Raw genomic sequence first — 17,609 nt, forward strand, 5'->3', positions numbered from 1 at the left:
AACCCAAGAACAGGGGTCTTTCACATGGCCACCCTGCCACCAATGTCAAAGAGTTAACTCTGAGAAAACATGAGTCATCAAGCTGTCTACTATGTACAAAAAGTATCCATTTTAGTAGATATGTTTGGTGAAAAGCATACACACGTTAGTGTAAGAGCAGGCTAGTCTTCCGTATTTACCTGCAGTTTGAGGATGCTCGTAATCCAGTCCCACATCTCCAGTTGTGTTGTACAGCAAAGGCACCTGCAAACAGAACAGAGCCACATGAACAGCCCAAGACTCTACAATTGTTAACTGGGAGAATATTTCTAGACTCATACGTACTTATCAGTACTCATAAATACAGAGGTTTGAATCAGCCTGATATATGTATAATACTTCATATCTGATTAAAGCTGGAATAATCACATTTTGCACAAAGGATGCAAAAGAACAACAATCAGTATGCCTGCATTAGATGAAGGACACACAAACTGTTTTCAAGAGCAGATTATAAAGTTATGGGATAGGCTCCTTTTGTGAGGATGATTATAGCCCTGGATAGCATCCTGTGGAATGAACTGCAAAGGCCATGAAAAGATCATTTTGAAGTAGGATCGGAGAACCTATCCTAGGCTGCATTATTATACAGACATGGTACGTATCAAGGGAGTGTATGAGTATGGCAGAGGATAAGTACTATGTTAAGGAAGATAATGTCTAAAAGGCTACATTCTGTGGAAAGTGGAGTAAAGTGACAATATTTGATGCCAAGGTTAGTAACGAAATACAACCATGGAGGGGTGATGGAGGACTGGGATCTGATGAGGAAGACGGTAAAGATCAATAGGGTTATGTGCAAAAAAAGGTTAAAGGTATTTTGGTGGGGACCCATAAAACCAAAGGATGAGCCAACACCTAACCTTCTGGTGGTCCGAAGCAATTTTATAAAAATTTGATTGTTGCAGATACCTTCACAGTTAAGCCACATAAGAGCAGAACGGTCAGAGAAACATAAGCGAAACATATAACATTAATAAATACTTACAGATGTTGCTTGTCCAGATACAAGGTGAAACCCCACCTGGTGTTCAAAGGAAAGGAGAAAAGCAGGCAGATAAGAGAAAGACATGACATTGATGACTATTACTTAAGGATTGTCACTGCAATGTGATTCCTCCAGGGTTTCCTCTACTACAAAGACCATTGTGCCAATGGAACAGCAATACTAAAAGCTACATTCAGTATTTTGAATGCATTATGGTAATGCATGCATGAAATGCAACACATCAGAATACAAAACAACATACTTCTCATAAAAAGAGTTAATATAATCCATATATCGATTAACTAAGGCATCTGTCATGGCTATTGAGTGCACACATCCATTTTTGAGGAATGAAAACTAAGATGATGAATTGCCACAATATATAAATTGGGAGGGTATGAAGTGGGTCTTAACATCGCAGGTGAAGAGGTTGTCATGTGTGTCACTCTGGGAGTTTGTGTTACGAAGGTTGAGTCTGGATATCGAATATCATTTTACAGAATAGGGTTCAAAAGAAAGGGGAGGATTATAGTATTGCATGTGTGTATTGGACGAGATGGAGAGGTGGATCTGGTGGGAGAGGATGGTGAGACAGAGGTAAATGACAAAAGCGGGAATAAGTGGCAGGAAACATTTACTAGAAAAAGTTGTAAAGGAGAGGAAAGAAGAAAAGGAGAGAACCACACAGAGTAAACAGGCAGATATAAGAGAAGGGGTTATTTGGACACGTATTGTGATGGCTAATATAGGTGACTTTGAATAATTTAAAAATGAATTAAATGTTTTGTACAATTTTACTGAGAAATACTACAGTTCATAATAGCTATGACACTGCCAATATAACCTTCCTGTGAAGAAGAAAGGTTTCAGTCTTTTTGACATCCACACAGGTTGTCATTTGCCAGTGGGCGTTTACAATGACAAAAGATCTCTGGCATGGAAGATACCTTTCTTCTTTTGTCAAGTACTTGAGTTGGGTACTGGTAAATTTGTCATTACGGTTAGTAAGAGGAGCTTGAGAATCAGGGCGTATTGAACATCAAAACTACAAGAACTGAATGCAGCCTTATGTGGGTCAGTATCTGAGCAGATTCCTGAAAAACGTGCACCTCTTTAATCTAAGACATGGACCAACTCTCAAGGGAATCTTAGGATAAAGGGATACATTTTCTTTTATTTTGACTTACTTACTCCTAAACTGTGGGCTCTCTTACAGCACTGCCATGTTGTGGGAAAACTGCTTTATAGCAGTTTATGGAAGCCTTGTGCACATGCTTGAATGTGTGCAGGAGTACATCTCAGGTACCTTTTGGCTAGATTTGTGCTATGGAAATACCACACAAATACTGCAACATATGGGGCATGCTCATCAATTTCTTTAAAAACAAACTAGACAGTGTTTGATTTTAGGTGATGGCTGAGGGGGGTTTACAGGAGATTTTTGATATAAAAGGTGACTTTACTTACTCCTACATCCTGCTTCATTCAAATTCTCAACAAGATTCCACAGTATATGGATCAGAGGAGGAGAACACAACATCAAGAGTCTCGGGCCTGAAAACACCTGTTTCTCCAACAGGCACATGCCTCAAGAAAGTAATGTGAAAAATTCAGTATTTGATGTAGACACCAGATGGACAGCAGTTGTATGTACATGAAAGATGCATATCGCATTGGGCATCAAGGTTGAGCATTGTTTCCTCACTTGAAGAAACATACTGGGGAAGCAAAAAGATAAAGACAAAAATCTCCTTATTCAGATGCAACTCAAAAAGCATCTTAGGAACAAAGTTGGATGTGTCCTGAACACCACTTTGTCTTGATGAAATGCAGGGTACAGTTGAGAAGCACAAAGTCCTTGGAACATGTAGATATTATGACAACCATTAAAGATGTCTTCTAGCGAAGGATTTTAATGTCAAAGGTTGCCGTAGTTTTGAAAGGCTGTGCATCAATCCAGTCTATCCAAGAGTCCAATCCCATGAGAATGTGGGGTAGCTCATAGGAGGGAAAAGGTGCACTAGGTCTGTCAACTATAACTTGACAACCTATTTATTGTTCTGTCCCAAAATACCTCGCAAGGACTTGCAGGGCTCAACCTGAATGCCTCGATTCAGCAGGATGCTTGGAGATGAACATAACACCATCTTCCAAGCCGGTGAGTGAGTAGATGTTATATGGCAGGGCTCAGTAGAAAAATGTAGATACTCACGTCCACATTGTCCTCCAGTGGAAGACTTCCAGGAAGCTGGCAGTTCTCTGAGGATGGGCGAAAATAGATCCACATCCACTAAACACTCACTTTGAGCAATGTCCAAGAATAATAGCACACTCCCCCCTTGTTTAAAGGAAGATGGTCAACTGTCAAAATAAGATGTGTTCTCTAAAGGGAAGGAGGTCTGAGAACTAGACTTGGTGATGCCATGCTGGAGCAACCAGAATGACAGGACGTTTTGCTTTTCTTGATTTCCTGCAGGACTTGGAGAGGTAGGAAGGAAGGCATACAGAACCATCCTCTGCCCCTGAGCATCAAGCCTTCGGCCACTGTTCTAGATTACTTGCACATTCTGCCTCCGAAATGCTCGCACCTGGAGTTCTGGCTAGTAATTAAAGTGATGATGGCTGAGTGATACCAAGCCTTGAGATGAATTTGACCAAGGTAGATGGTCGCTGTCTTTTTGTTTTTAATATTGTTTTTTTCAAGGTTACTTAGCAGTAGCCACCATTATATATTTCTGCATGTGCAATTAGACTACAGCAAGTTAGAGGGGTTCAATATTAGAGCCAGCGACACATACGTTGGGCATGATGAAAAGAAACAATAGATTGTACCAAACATTATGGAGGGTCCACTCATGAATGGCAGTTCATTTAGCATCAGTGCAGATGAGGGATGTTGAGCAAGGAAACATGTGAAGCCGGCATTGCTTAGTGGAGCTGTAGTTGGAAAGCAACACTAGTTCTCTGACAGTCGCCTCAGGAGGGAGAGTGGCATCCTTAGCAAGGGACTAAAGGTTTCAATGAGCTCATCCTAGCCCACTGAGAGAGGATATACCTGAAGGCCTCTAGCCACCTCTCAATGGAGTAGGGCTCTCTCAGCTTTCACCCAAGAAGGAAACTCCCAGCCCCATGCGGCCACAGATGGGGAAGTTGCAGCTTCCAGAGCCATATGATGCATCTTAGTGTTAATTTGAAAACAAGACATGGCTTTGTGCTTCCTAGAGCATTTGAAAAGTCCCAAGGCACTTATGTCCCATCTACGCAGATTGTCATGCCCTGACTGTCCGTAATTGATCTATAACTGGAGCCCAACAACTGAATAATATAGGGCAGGTTCAGAGCATGTGCTGCATATTAGTGCTCTCTAGCAGCAAGTTAGCACCCAGGATGAATTAATTAATCTTCCCAGGAATCAAGTAGGCCCTGTGGAGAATGTAAAATTGTAGGAGCTTAAGTTGTACATTTCTAGATACCATGTAGGGGTGGGCAAGGACTCGTTCCCATTCCTTATCATTAAACTCCCTGGCAAAGTCTGTTTTCCACTTGGCACACAGTACTTCTAAGGGGATCTGTGTATGTCATTACCGTTCTTGTCAGCTACCTAATAAGATGTCGCTCAGAGCCCATGGTGTGAAGCAAATGCAGTACCTTGTGTTTCGGCAGCTCTGCAGTCGCTATCCACCAGCCCTGGCATAAAGTCCTAGTAGCGCATTATAGGTTACAAAGTGATCCTGGGGCACACCATGTAACTCCGCAAGATCGCCAAGGGGAAGCAGTGAACTGTCAAGGAAGAGGTATCCCAATGTCTCATGCCCAGATCTTACAAGTCTTTGAGATGGCTAATTGAGACTTTACTGCCTTTGTATTGTAGACAAAGGAGTGGAATGGCTAGGGTGTAAACGATGATTGGTAACTTGTAAGGCTTTATGATAGCATATGTGGGCAATTGTTATGAGTTGGGGAAAGGCACATACAGTCCAGCCCACCAGGTGGAAGGCCAGAAGCACATCAGTAATAGTCCACAGCACCTGCGCAGTTGCAGTCTCATCTAGGTTGGTGCCAGAGAACCACCGGCAAAGCCACTGGCGCTGAGACACGATGGAGCAGTGTTCAAAACTGGGCACCACAAGACCGCCCTGTTCATGCAGGTGTTGAAGTTTTTCCAGTGCCACCCTCCGCCAGTCCCCTCTGTATAACAGCTTGCTGAGCAGAGTCACGAGAGCGAAAGCCTGTTGTGGTTAAATGAAGCAGCAGGGTAGTGAAGTATTAAACCAAGCAGAGAAGCATAATAATCTTTGAGAGTGAAATCCTGCGCCATACCAAAAGTGGCAAGGTTTTCCAGAACATCACTTGCCCCAGAAGTATGATGACTGCTTGGGTTATATATCCGTCAAATAGGTCATGATCCGAATGGTATAAATATATGATTAAGTATCTGGAGGTATGTGATTGCTACCAGATAGTGACACCTCTTATGTCCAGTTGAGCCACAGGGGCTGATGGATGAAGGAGATAGAGAAAGAGAAAGAAGAAGAAGCAATCTTAATGAGCAGACCGTCTAGGTGTGTTTAGGGACGTGCCGTGACTGCCAGTGAACGATAGGAGGCAAACGCCTTCCCTGGTTTTGGGAGAGTCCAACAGACCCTCTGTGAGTGCAGTGCTGTATAGCTGTTCCAGAGTTGGGGCCACTAAATTGGCATAAGTAGAACAGAATTTTAAGAGAAGCCTGTTAGGGCCTGGGGCCTTGCCCAGGGCTAGACAGCAGATGGCTTCCTTGATCTCTGCCGATATAAGGGTCTCATCAAGTTACTGCTGCTGCTCAGGGGTAATTGGTGGAGCAGCTATGTAATCTAGGTAATTAATAACGTCTTGGGATAGTATGTTTTGAGATGAGGAATAGAGTGTTTGATAGTAATGTGTGAATGCATTGTGTATGTCTTGCTGCATGAGGAATAGAGTTTCGGGTCCAGCCAAGTTTGTTCCTGCTGAACTGGCCAGGAGAGCAGCCAGCTTTTCAGTTTCAGCATATCTTGAAATTAAAACACTTCAGCCGCTCAAGAAACTGTGCATGTTGAGTATGGGCCACTGCAAGGGGGTGATTCAAGTAGTAATGTATCATCTGCTCTTTTTCAAGAGGTAGAAGAGAGTCCTCTATTTCTTTGATCTGTGTTTCAAGTATATGGCGTACGCCCACCACCACACCAAAGCAATTACCTTTGATAGATAACTTAAATGCTTCCCACTCAACGGTGCCAGGGAATGCAGTGCTCTGGTTTAGCTTGAAATACTCAGTGACTATCATGCAAAGGCAAGCAAGTTGTGTCCTTTAAAACTGCCAGCTGCATGCTCCAGCTGGGGATGGGTAGGTGCAGATGATCCCAGCTCAGTCCCACCCGAGGAGACTTGTGGTCAATAATGCTGAGGCTTACAGACTTGGGGGAGCCTGTTCTAAAGGTGCACAGTATTCTATCTAAGCACACATGAAGACCGTGAGGAAATAAATAGAAAGAAAAGACCCTGGAGTTAAGGTTGCAATATACAATGTTTGAGCCAGCATGCAAGGGTTTTGGCATTATGGGAAGTAGTGTTAGAAAGCAAACATTACTAATAAAAAAAGAGTGTACTAAAAAGGCCTAAACAGAGAAACGTGTGTTAGAAAAATAAAATGTGCAGCTTTAAAAGTGATTGCCATGGTGTCAGCCACCTTGAGTTCAATGTGAAATACGTGTATTGAAAACACATAAATAATATTATTGTACTACAAAACTAATGGTTTGAAATTCTTATAAATGTTTTGTTCTTCATGTTTTAACATTAATAGAAAGGCCTATGTTTTAGTATTTTTCAGAATCACAGTGTTTAACTGATATGTTGATTTTACTAAAATACTTAGCAAACATTGTTTATTACACATCCTCACAGTTGAAAGCTACTGCTTTCTCAGTTTCGCTTGTCGTGTATTTCCTTGTGATAAAAATTTTAAGTTATTGGCAGGAAGCAACATGTCATGCTTCTGTGTCGTTTTAGTTTGTCATTTATTGAGGAAGCTATCAACGGGAGAGGAGCGTAAATGTGGCCCTATCTTGGAAAGAATGATGAAAAGATACATCTGAAGCACAGATTATGTTTTATTGGCAGCACACTAACCCACCTCATAGTCTTGTCCAATAGAAGCTTAGCTAGTAACTCTTGGGGCTTTAATATAGCAAAGTTTTAGGTGATACAAGTCAGTTTTAAGAGATTATTTTAGTTCCATTCAGAGTCAGATTTGATTCTGTTTAGCTTCTGTTCAGTTCTGTTATTCAGCTCTTGTCTATGATTCAAACAGTTCAGATACGTTAGGCTCAACATTACTGAATTATGGCCCCTTAACGTTCCTGATGCTCACTGAAATCCTGCAGTTCCTGTGCTCTGCTGATGAAGAATCTGCAAGCTACTGTCTCATTTAGGAGAGGTATAACCAATGTGCGTTTATTTTCCTTTTGCAGGTTTTCCCTTTAGAAAACCCAATCGCATATTTTTGTTAGCGCCATAGTTAGATGTTTTTTCAAATTTTAATTTTTGCATGTGACAAAGCCCAGGCCACACATGCTTTTCAAATTAGATTTTAGTACCTAGGATGTCTGAACCAATATTTAATTTGAATGAATATAAATTGACTGTGTTTGATTCAACTGCACATTAATGTATTCTGTTTCTATTTTTCAAATAATTCTGTTATTCTGTAGTATTCTTTTAAAGTGTTTAATGGTAATTGCTCTTATTAAACTGGGATTTTTCAGACGTTTTGGACAGCCTGTGTTGTCTCTGTATTGCTATAATTTGATTTTGCTCATCATTCACGTGACCTTAGCATTGTTAATTTGAGGGCCATAAATGTTTACACTTTACTAAATTGGTGTGATTTATGACCACATTGGTCATGATGTGTAAAATTTCTGACTTATTATTGCATATTATTATTATTGATGGCTAATGATTCTCATTGTTTGATTGGATGATCTGATACTACTGTCTGAGTCAAGAGATTTGAGATGACCTCTGAGGGTAGTAGACGTCACTGCCCTCTTGCGTGTCACCTTATCATAATGATATAAAATAATATAATGTCACACACCCACAGTAGGGGCTTGCAGACTGTCCGCTGACTTGAAATTAACTCATGCAATGAGTGAGATGACAAGGGAAATTCTGTGGCTGATAGCTAGTTCCCACATTTCCACTGCCAACCAAACAAATTAATGGGAGTACGTTTTATGTAGAACATGGTTGTAGAGTTTGACCACTGCAATTCAGGACCTGAATAGGGAAAGGAAAATTACGAACTGTTTTCAGCTTTAGTGCATTTAATTAGAGGGGAAATCTGAGTTGTTCTACAAACCACTAGAGAGATACCCAAAGTGACCTTTCCACCTGTATCCAGATGAATTGATTGTGATTATGATTGCAGCCACAGAAAGGACTACTGCCAGGTGGCTGGAACATGTGCCTACCATTCTAGAGTTAGCTCTGGAGATGTACAGTTTAGGACTTAAAATGTCCTTCAACTGATCTCCACCCCAAGGCAAGATGTTGATAATTGCAGATGCATCTAGTCTAACCAAACCAATACAGCAATGTTTATTTTTCCAGGGTGGGATCCACGGTCTCACTGACGGTCACCATACTCTTTGGGGGTGGGGGGGTGGGGGGGGATCAGTGGGGGAAAGGCCTTGGCAAGTACAGAGTATAAAATTGCATATTAGCTTGGCCCTTTTTGAGTGGGCATCAAAGGAGTTTGAGTAGTTTAATGAGAGCTCCACATAAGCTCGGTTCCTCATGATTATGCTCTGACGAGACTCTGCTAGCCTCCTCAGCAAAGCAATGGTTAGGCAGTCATCCAGGAAGGGTTAGAGTAAACCTGTGGCAAATGTCAGTGAAAGTTGATTGTGATCATTGAAACCAGGCAGGGCACAGTCCTCAGCCCCTTTTTCCTAGCATTAATTATTGGGATTGAAATCCACTCACCCTTTTTGTGGGCATGAGTGGCTCTACTGTTCCTAAAATGAGAAGCCTTTAAGTGAAAGGTCGGTTGGATGGGGATTGTACAGACGTCTGAGGTTCCTCCATGAATCCCTAATGGTAAGACTATAACTGCCCATTGAGGCCTTACTTCAATGCTCTCTAAACACTTGTCCCCAAGTGTCAACAGCAGCTGTATGAGAGAATTTATTCACTGCTCAGGTCAAAATGAACTAGTTCAGTTTAAAATAGAAATAACTTGCATTACCTATAGTAAAGTTTGCCAAAAACTAAAACTCATTGACGAGGCAGACTGAATTAGCTTTTTTAAGCATGCCACTCTGGCCTAGTACTACCATTTAGAGTACAAACAGATGCATCACACTCAATTACTTTTGCGTGAGATGCAAGCCCTTTTCTAAGCAGCTTCATTTCATTCTTTTTAAATGTACATTGTTCTGTAGAGTATAGCCTCCTGCTTGTTTGTGCATTTGTTTTTCTAGCATCAGCTTCTAGTCAAATCAAATTACTTTTACTTCTGCATTTTGCTCTGGCGTAGGCAATTATGTTAAAGCTAAAACAGCCTTAATTTCAATGAAATGTACTTGAAACACTACTTCAATTTTGCTACCTTTACATGTGACCCCCACAATAATATCCTGAGTCAGCCTCCCCATCGGTGGTCACTCCTTGGCTTGTCAGGGTCATGCCATATGTCCAATGCTTTTCCTTCTGTACTCCTGGGTATCTTCCAGCGAAAGGTGACTTCCTATTGCAATGTCCCTATAAGGCCAGTCAGATGCCTTGTTCCACCCACACTACAATCCATTACAGCTAAGGTAATGTGGGACTAGCTCCCTAAGTAATCCCACTGCTTGCATTTTCAGTTCCCCCTCCTATGTTTGCCTGAGCAACCACCTAGCCTCTTTCTTGGCCATTAAGGGCCATATCTCCTCTACCTCAGTCCATATCTTGGATTATCCTATCCCATCCAAACTGTAACTCTGTCATTTCATGGTCCTACCTATGAACCACTCTGTGGCCTGACCCTTTGTCCATTCAAGTGAATTGCCAGTTTGCTTTGTATTTATTTCATCTGGTGCCACCTGTCAATACACTTAGTCCACTTTGCACATCGTCTACCCTACACTTGGGTGACCCCTGTGAAATCTGTCACCTAAAGCCTGGTACCGTTTGTTACTGTCTGTATTTAGATGATCCAGCAGAGTCATACCAGATAATATACTTTTGACCTCCGTAGGTAAGTGCCTCTTTTTGTATGATCACACTCCCATGTTTTGGACTGATACTCCTCGTTTGTTGACCCTGTAGTGCCCTGGGCTCTTGTGCCCAGGCCTCAGTGCATGTGTTCTGACACTTCAGAGCTGTGTACAATACTGAATTGGCTTTTTAAACTTTCCTTTAAGTCTCAAGTATGTTAGTAAGTTAAATGCCACTAGTGAGTGGCAGCACTAAATTGTGCCACCACTACAGTAACAAAGGTGAAAAATTGACTCTAGACCTGCCACTGCAGCCTAGTCGGGCTGCTTTCAAACTGCCAACTCAACCTGGCAACATAAAACCTCTTGCCAAGTCAAAACCTTTGTTTTTAATATCAATAGGTCATCCCTAGGAAAGCCTTCGTAGCCCACAAGACAGGGAGTTAGATAGTAAAAAGAAGGTCATGTTTGTCTCGTGTTTCACATGCCCTGTAGTAAGGGTGGTGGCCTCATTGGCTAACATGGATCTACACTAGCCCCAATACTAAGTGCTAATTTCCATTTGGGACCACCGAAAGTATCACTCCAAGGTATGAAATGAATTGTCACATTAAACCAGACTCATTGCTGAGATCGGATTTAAGATAACTTTTAATAGGAATGTGACTTTTTGAAAGTCACCACTTTATTACCTAAAACCTCTAGTAGCCCTTACTGGCAGTCTGTAGCTGTTGTTCCCATCAATAACAGGCCACCTTTCTCCCTTGGCCACCTCTCTCTCTCTCCCTCCTCAGTTAGGAGGAGTGAAGCGCTCTCAGGAACTAGGAACAAAGGAAACTGTTGGTGGGAGGTGGTGTGACCTCCTGAAGCAGGATGACTATCTAGCAGTGGCCAGAGATGGTCCAGCTTCAAAGAGACTACTGGCTCAGTGAAGAAAATGGCTAGCACACCGTGACCTGCCCGCTCCTTTGAGTAGGCAGACAAGCAGACACCTCCTCCAGTGGGGGAAAACCCATTGTAGAACTAGGTTTCCAGGAGGAGAGGCTCATTAGGCTGGGTACACCCTAGAAGTATGCCAAGAGTGATGCACAGGGATAGACGACCCGAGCCACCTTGGATTCAGGCAGAGAAAGGTACTCTGGGATTGTTTCTGGCCAAGCTCCTAGGAAGTGATAAAAATGGGAAAGGATGCTCCAATGGAACTGTTGCCCCAAGGCTAATGAGTCCTCCCCTTCCACAAGCATGAAAATGGCATAAAAGTGTCACCCCTGGCACTCAGTCCTCAGATCAGTACTGACCTGGAAAGAAGACAGAATGACTACCCTGTGCTACCTGGACCCAGCAAAGAGAGGCTTCACCAAACATTGGACTGCACCTGTGGCATCCGAGGGTCTAGCAAAGTAGACTGTGCCTGCTGTGCCAGCATCACTTCTGCCAGGACTGAAGAAGTGACATCAAGGACTAGTTGGCTTGTCCCCTGTTAAGTGTCACGGTCACAAAAGCTAAGAAAGCTTGCAACCTTGTGAGCCCAGCTGTAAATAAACACCTGCCCACCGCTGGATGCTAAAATGCAGCCTGGGAGATCGATTTTTGACCATCACAAAGGTCCTCCTCACGGTCGCCTGACACATAGCGAAAGTCAGAGTGGACTCTAAAACCCAGTCATAAAAGATTTGCTTACTTGTAAAGAACCACTGAGACAACTGTCACCATAAGACCAGTAGGCCAGTGGCAACTGGATAGACCTGCAACTGGTGCACCATGAGAGATTCCTGAGGCCGGATACCATGGTGCCCCGGGGACACTCACTGCATTTCTTTATCATCTTCAGCATCCTCTACATTATGTATCCCCGGTATAAGGACCACTCCTTGGCTGGCACGCTGTAAACGATACATATATAGAGAGGACCCTAAGGCTGCTGGACCTGACAAGTAACTGTCTCCCTGGACATACGTGGTCCCTGTGACTGGCTTAAAGCCCTTCTGGCCGGTCCAAGTGAATATTAGTAGTCTTTCTGGCTTGTGGACCCAGGAACCGCTAAGACATTTACAACGACTTACTGCATTCTCTTTGAATTTAAAGTGAACTACTGTGATTTATTTACCTTTGAGAAATAATATCTCCAGTTTCCTTCTATAGTTTTCTTGTTGCTTTAGTGTATATTTAAAGATAAAAATAAAACCCATATTTATAAATTGGTGTCTGAATTTTATTGTGTTGTGCTTCCTACTTATCAACTGCATACATGCTAATGGACCCAATTCAGGTGGAAGACTCCTGATTGTTGAAGCCAAAAATGGCTTTAGTTCTTTGTCTCCCACCTAAAATTATCTTGCTTCATTAGAAGTCAATGGGGGAATACATTCTCCCTATTACTTTTTTTTTAAATCTCCCACTTACCTCTTCCAAAATATTGGCATGAATGCGGCGGTGTTGGTACTCTTATTGCTTACACTTTACATGTATTCCTTTGATTAAGCCTGACTGCTCTGTGCCACAGCTACCTAGGACTAAGCCCAGGTTTTACTGAATAAACCTAACTATTTCTTATAAAATTGTGACATTATTACATGGTAAGGTCTCACAACCACACCTAACAGAAATACACTTTCCTAAATCCTCCACCAAAGCCTTGACTTTTCTACTCTCCTCACATCCACTTCCGTTTTCCCACCAAACGACCCACACACACTCCCAATTTCTGCTCCCTGCTTCATGGTTCCATTTCCCATTCTGCATCTTTGTATGTATGTGTGGTAGGGAATAAGATATCCGAGCAAGCTCAAATACAGACAATTGGCACAGTCCAACTGGGCACCAATGATGGTCAAGATTGCTGGATGTTTACCATTCTCACTGAGGAAAAGTAGCATAATCAGTAAACGGCCAAGGTAAAAAAAGCTGCCAGACACCACAGAAGAAATCTGAGGGGTGACAGAGTCTGCAGTAGAGCTCGACTCCAAGGTGACAACCCATATTCAAAGGACTGGACAAGGGCCTCGCTAAGCTGACCAACATGTGTCCAATCAAGAGCATGTCTGAATACCCACCACTATCTCAGTTTTATCAAAATTGCATATAAGACTCAGACTGCCCATTCATCACCAGACCTGGTTCATACAAGGAATTACACAGTTCACAACACACTCCTCTCCAGTTTCATAATAAGCTGGGTGTTGCAGGTGTCCACCCTTAAGCCAAGTCTAGCATAGAGGGAGAGTTTGGCTATTGGCTTAATAAGTGAGGCCTTATTATATCCATCCCACATCTTTCTCCCCAAACTTAGTCTCATCCAGATCTCACCCCGACCTTGCACCGATCAAAGCTGTTGTACTCATTCACACTGTGTCCACTGGGGATGAAACTCCTCTGCCCAGCTTTGAAAGGTTGTGTCAACATCCCCATGTCTGTGGCCATATTGATTTGATACTTAGTAGCTTCGGGTGGTGACCGTGTGATTTAAGTTCAGGGATTCAGGCATTTTTGTACATTTAGGCCAGAAAAAAGACTTATGGTCTATCCAGCCCTCATAACAAGGGCCATTTGCCTCAATTATGTTTGAGAAACATTTGAGTGATGTATATTCTGTATGTATTGGATGTGTTGTTCATGTGTTGACTGGTGAATGGTGGTGTTCCTTCAGAACCTGCCTGTTGTGTGCAATAACTTTGTGATTATTTTTCTGCCGAAATAGCGATGTTAACCTCTGACATTGTAGACTGCACATACACCTTTTAGTTTGCTCTCTCAGAACATATGTACCTGGTGAATCTATAGGCTCTTAGCCCATTCCCCTGTATCCCAGTGTAGGTTTCTCATGAAAAACAGTATTCACTATTTCTTAACTGTGGCCATCTAACAGAGGAACAAAAGTTGGTGTAGACCTTTCTGATAACAGTACATACAATGCTTCTACAAGTCAGAACTGTACACTGCAAGCTTAGAAGTCCATGAAACCTGTCAAGCACCACAGTAGTCCAAGTCTAGAGAAACACACACTATCTAATGTTGCAGGCCCTTTGGTTTGCTATGATTATCAAAGTGGAATGAGTAATGAGCCCCGTAGTCAGTACTTGGTTTGCCTTTTTTATAGTGGCACTCAGACCTGCACACAAGTGTAGCAAAGAAGACCCCAGTCCAAGGGCAGAATCACTGTCAATATCTAGCAAAGCTTGGGGAGTCATCCTGCTACTCTGACCTGTCTGTTGAGTTGGACTACACCTGCTGTGTAGAATCCAATGGAAGATGACAACACTGCTCAGCTGAAGGATGTGCCTGAAGACAGCTCAGCAAACTGAGCATGCCTAAGAGCTAGGAGGCTGACACAGCAAAATTGCCCATGAAGAAGCAACAAGGACATTTGGGTCATGGAGCTGCTGGCCTCCCTTTATATGCAAGAGTGGACATGCACTCTCTATGCCTCAAGACATAACTGTGAGGTGAATGTATCCTCTTCTCTTACACCTCAGAGGAAATAAAAGACAGACAGCCTTGACAGTATGAGCATGTCCTCATGATTCAGAAACCATTTCAGCAATCTTTCAAACCCTTATGGCTCCAGACATATCACTCAGTTAAAGGGTGGAAAAAAGGGGCATACAGCTAAGGGGTGGAAGGAGAAAACCAGCCACCCACACATATGTGAACATGGTACTGGGCACACAATGCTCTCTTACAAAGCTACAGAAATAGCTTACAGTCAGACAAGTAGGTAGTTGTGTATCAACGATAGCAGGATGTACGTGTACTAAAGGAAAATATGCCTTTGATTTCAAACTGTCAAAAAAGAGACTGTGTAGAAGCATCAAGCCACATAGATAACTGGACAAGAAGAGATGGAATGGCTAGATGCACAGTGACACAGGAGGTGGAACCAGGGATAAGCTGATGTAAAAATTCAATGCAGCTGAGAAATGAACTGAGAGTACAATAGAGGACAATATTTAGCAATGGGGCAGAAGAAATATAGGGAAATGTGTGAACACAGCTTGTGACATGGGAACCTTGCCCTTAGTGCAGCAAGACTAGTGATTATGGTAGAAGGACCAGATAATGAAATATGGGGGGGGAAGTACTGGGTTAAGGATATATTTAATCCACTCAATAACAGCAATTAGGAACTGTTCAACACCAACTGTGTGCATTATCACTTTCTTCCCTGAATTTATTTTTTACAGCCAAATACTTTCTGAAAAGCCAGTGCCTCTCCTTATTTATGGCACTTTGAATGACTTACTGAGATGGTGGCTTCAATTTCTTTCGAATCCCCATGTACACTTTTGCTGTGTCAAGCGGCCATTCTCGCTCAGGCCTAGAACTCTAGAAAACAGCACACAAGGAATCTTATTTCACAAAGTGACCTTATGTTCATTCTTATCTAAGCAGAGAACATATTCAATAGATTGCACACGCCATAAGAATAATCCGAATCAACATCAACAAGAATAAAGTATATAACTCACCAACCTGTATGCAAGTGTAACTAATGCTAATACACATATACAGGGACCTACAGGTCACCTCACAAGCCTTAAAATCAAACCAATCAACTAGGCAAAAAGATACGCCACCACGTACAGCAGTGTGTACGCACACACACAGACTTCACCAACCATAGGGGGCACACACATTCATAAACACACACCCACAACATATCCATATGAATAGTGATAGCAATACTGCACATTGTTCAAACGCCGCTATTAAGCTACTATGTGGTTAAGCAGTGAGGATGTAAATGTAATTCCCAAGTGTCCATCTCAACAAATCTAATGAATCTGCAAATCAATCAAAGTTTCCAGTGTTCAACTTCCAAATACAAATTATGGCTAGGGGACCTCATTTCCTCCTTTACTCACACACTCGCACCAGTCTGCAGATAAATGAAAAGTGAAATATGGCTGTTGTCAACACATAAGTGCCACATCTATGTAACTAAATATCATGTCTGTGCCCAAAAGAACAGTGTAGTTCTGACATGGAATAATGCTCTGGTAATCTCTATCACCACCCCAATAAGATATTCTAACCCACAAAATTCACCCTAAAAGCAAGGTATTGGTTGTCACCTTCTTTTCTTTTAGCAGCAATAATTTCTTCTCCCGAATTACAAAGTATCTATCTTGAAACTTAAACCCCAAGAGTTTGGGGTGTTCCTCCCGGCATTTCAGCAATCCACACTTTGGGCCATCTCGCTTGGTTCCTAGAAGAAGAGAAACAGGGAGGTGAACACGTTATCAACTGCGTGATGAAAATTCAAATGGCAGGCGTAAGACATCCAAACAGATCGGACTGCTGTGAAATTGTGAAATTACTTCTCACCAACAAAACATCTTAAAATACCTGGTGCATTTGCAAAGATGGATGCAGGCTTTATTTATTTGGTCGATCCACCACAGTAGACCAAGATCTTGTTTCAGTAAAAGGAAACCCATGACCTTGGAGTATAGTTTATTTCTGCTCTCATTAATAACACAAATCCATGTCAATGCGTTAATAAAAGGCCTATCCCTTAGTGAACTGGGCTAACACATAGCCATCTGAATTTGCTTTAGCTAGTATCTTGGGTAGGCCATGAATAAGTCTGAAAATGGAAAGAGACTTGAGTAAAGCGTAGGTTTCTGCAACAAGAGAGTCATCAAAAATTATGCTGGTTTCAAAGACCTTTGTTCTATACTCAATCAGAACTTAATGCCCACATTAGAACCATCAAAAAAGGTTTGATAATTATTAAGTTAAACACTATCAGTGCAATGCCAATACATCAGGCTGACAAGACTATTATGCAACGTTAAGCAGGAAAATGTAGAATTTATGTAATTATTCAGGTTTCCTAAAAATGAAATGCAATGCTGAGGAATGACAGATGGCAGCTATGTGTTGGTGGTTATTTGGGGAATTGTATATCAAAATGATCAGTCTAGTAGTAACAAAGAAGGGGTGCTAGGGGAAAAATGAAAAATGTGCCTTAAGTAGTAACGTTTTAAAGTAGGGTCTTACTAAGGACTGGGACACAATAAATAAGCAAACAAATGGAATTGCAAGAAAACACCCAGACTCTCTGAACGCATCACTGTATTCTTTTGTTGACATGCCATTGACACAATCCTGCATATGCTGTACTCACCTGTAAATAGACAGCTCCCTTCCCCAATTGGCACTTTCTTCACCAGCAGGTATGCTGAGCTAGGTTCTGGCAGCTTGCACCACTGCAAAGCTTGTTCTAACACCTTCTCCTTGGGGTGCAGTGGTCGTTCTGTAGAAGGACAGACATTGATTAACAGAACACAATCTTATAGAAAGTAAGTGCCTCAGAACCTAGGGCAAAATTTAGAGACTCTCAATTTCAGAAGGAAATT

At 42.1% G+C, this 17,609-nt stretch overlaps 1 protein-coding gene across 5 annotated transcripts in view; it reads right to left on the reverse strand.

Annotated features, from left to right (window-relative positions):
- The window catches only part of ARAP3 (ArfGAP with RhoGAP domain, ankyrin repeat and PH domain 3), a 632,921-nt gene that overhangs the window by 27,284 nt on the left and 588,028 nt on the right, over positions 1 to 17,609 (reverse strand). For 4 of the 5 annotated variants that reach the window (XM_069199483.1, XM_069199484.1, XM_069199485.1 and 1 more), the window contains 5 exons: positions 17,378 to 17,506; positions 16,320 to 16,453; positions 15,488 to 15,570; positions 1,028 to 1,063; positions 180 to 243 (listed from right to left, as the gene is read on the reverse strand). In XM_069199483.1, coding sequence (XP_069055584.1) covers positions 180 to 243; positions 1,028 to 1,063; positions 15,488 to 15,570; positions 16,320 to 16,453; positions 17,378 to 17,506 — 446 coding nt within the window. The remainder of the gene's footprint in view (positions 1 to 179; positions 244 to 1,027; positions 1,064 to 15,487; positions 15,571 to 16,319; positions 16,454 to 17,377; positions 17,507 to 17,609) is intronic. The other variant, XM_069199486.1, reaches the window with a different exon arrangement.

The sequence above is a fragment of the Pleurodeles waltl genome, chromosome 7 (genome assembly GCF_031143425.1).
Source record: "Pleurodeles waltl isolate 20211129_DDA chromosome 7, aPleWal1.hap1.20221129, whole genome shotgun sequence".
NCBI classification, from domain to species: Eukaryota; Metazoa; Chordata; class Amphibia; order Caudata; family Salamandridae; genus Pleurodeles; species Pleurodeles waltl.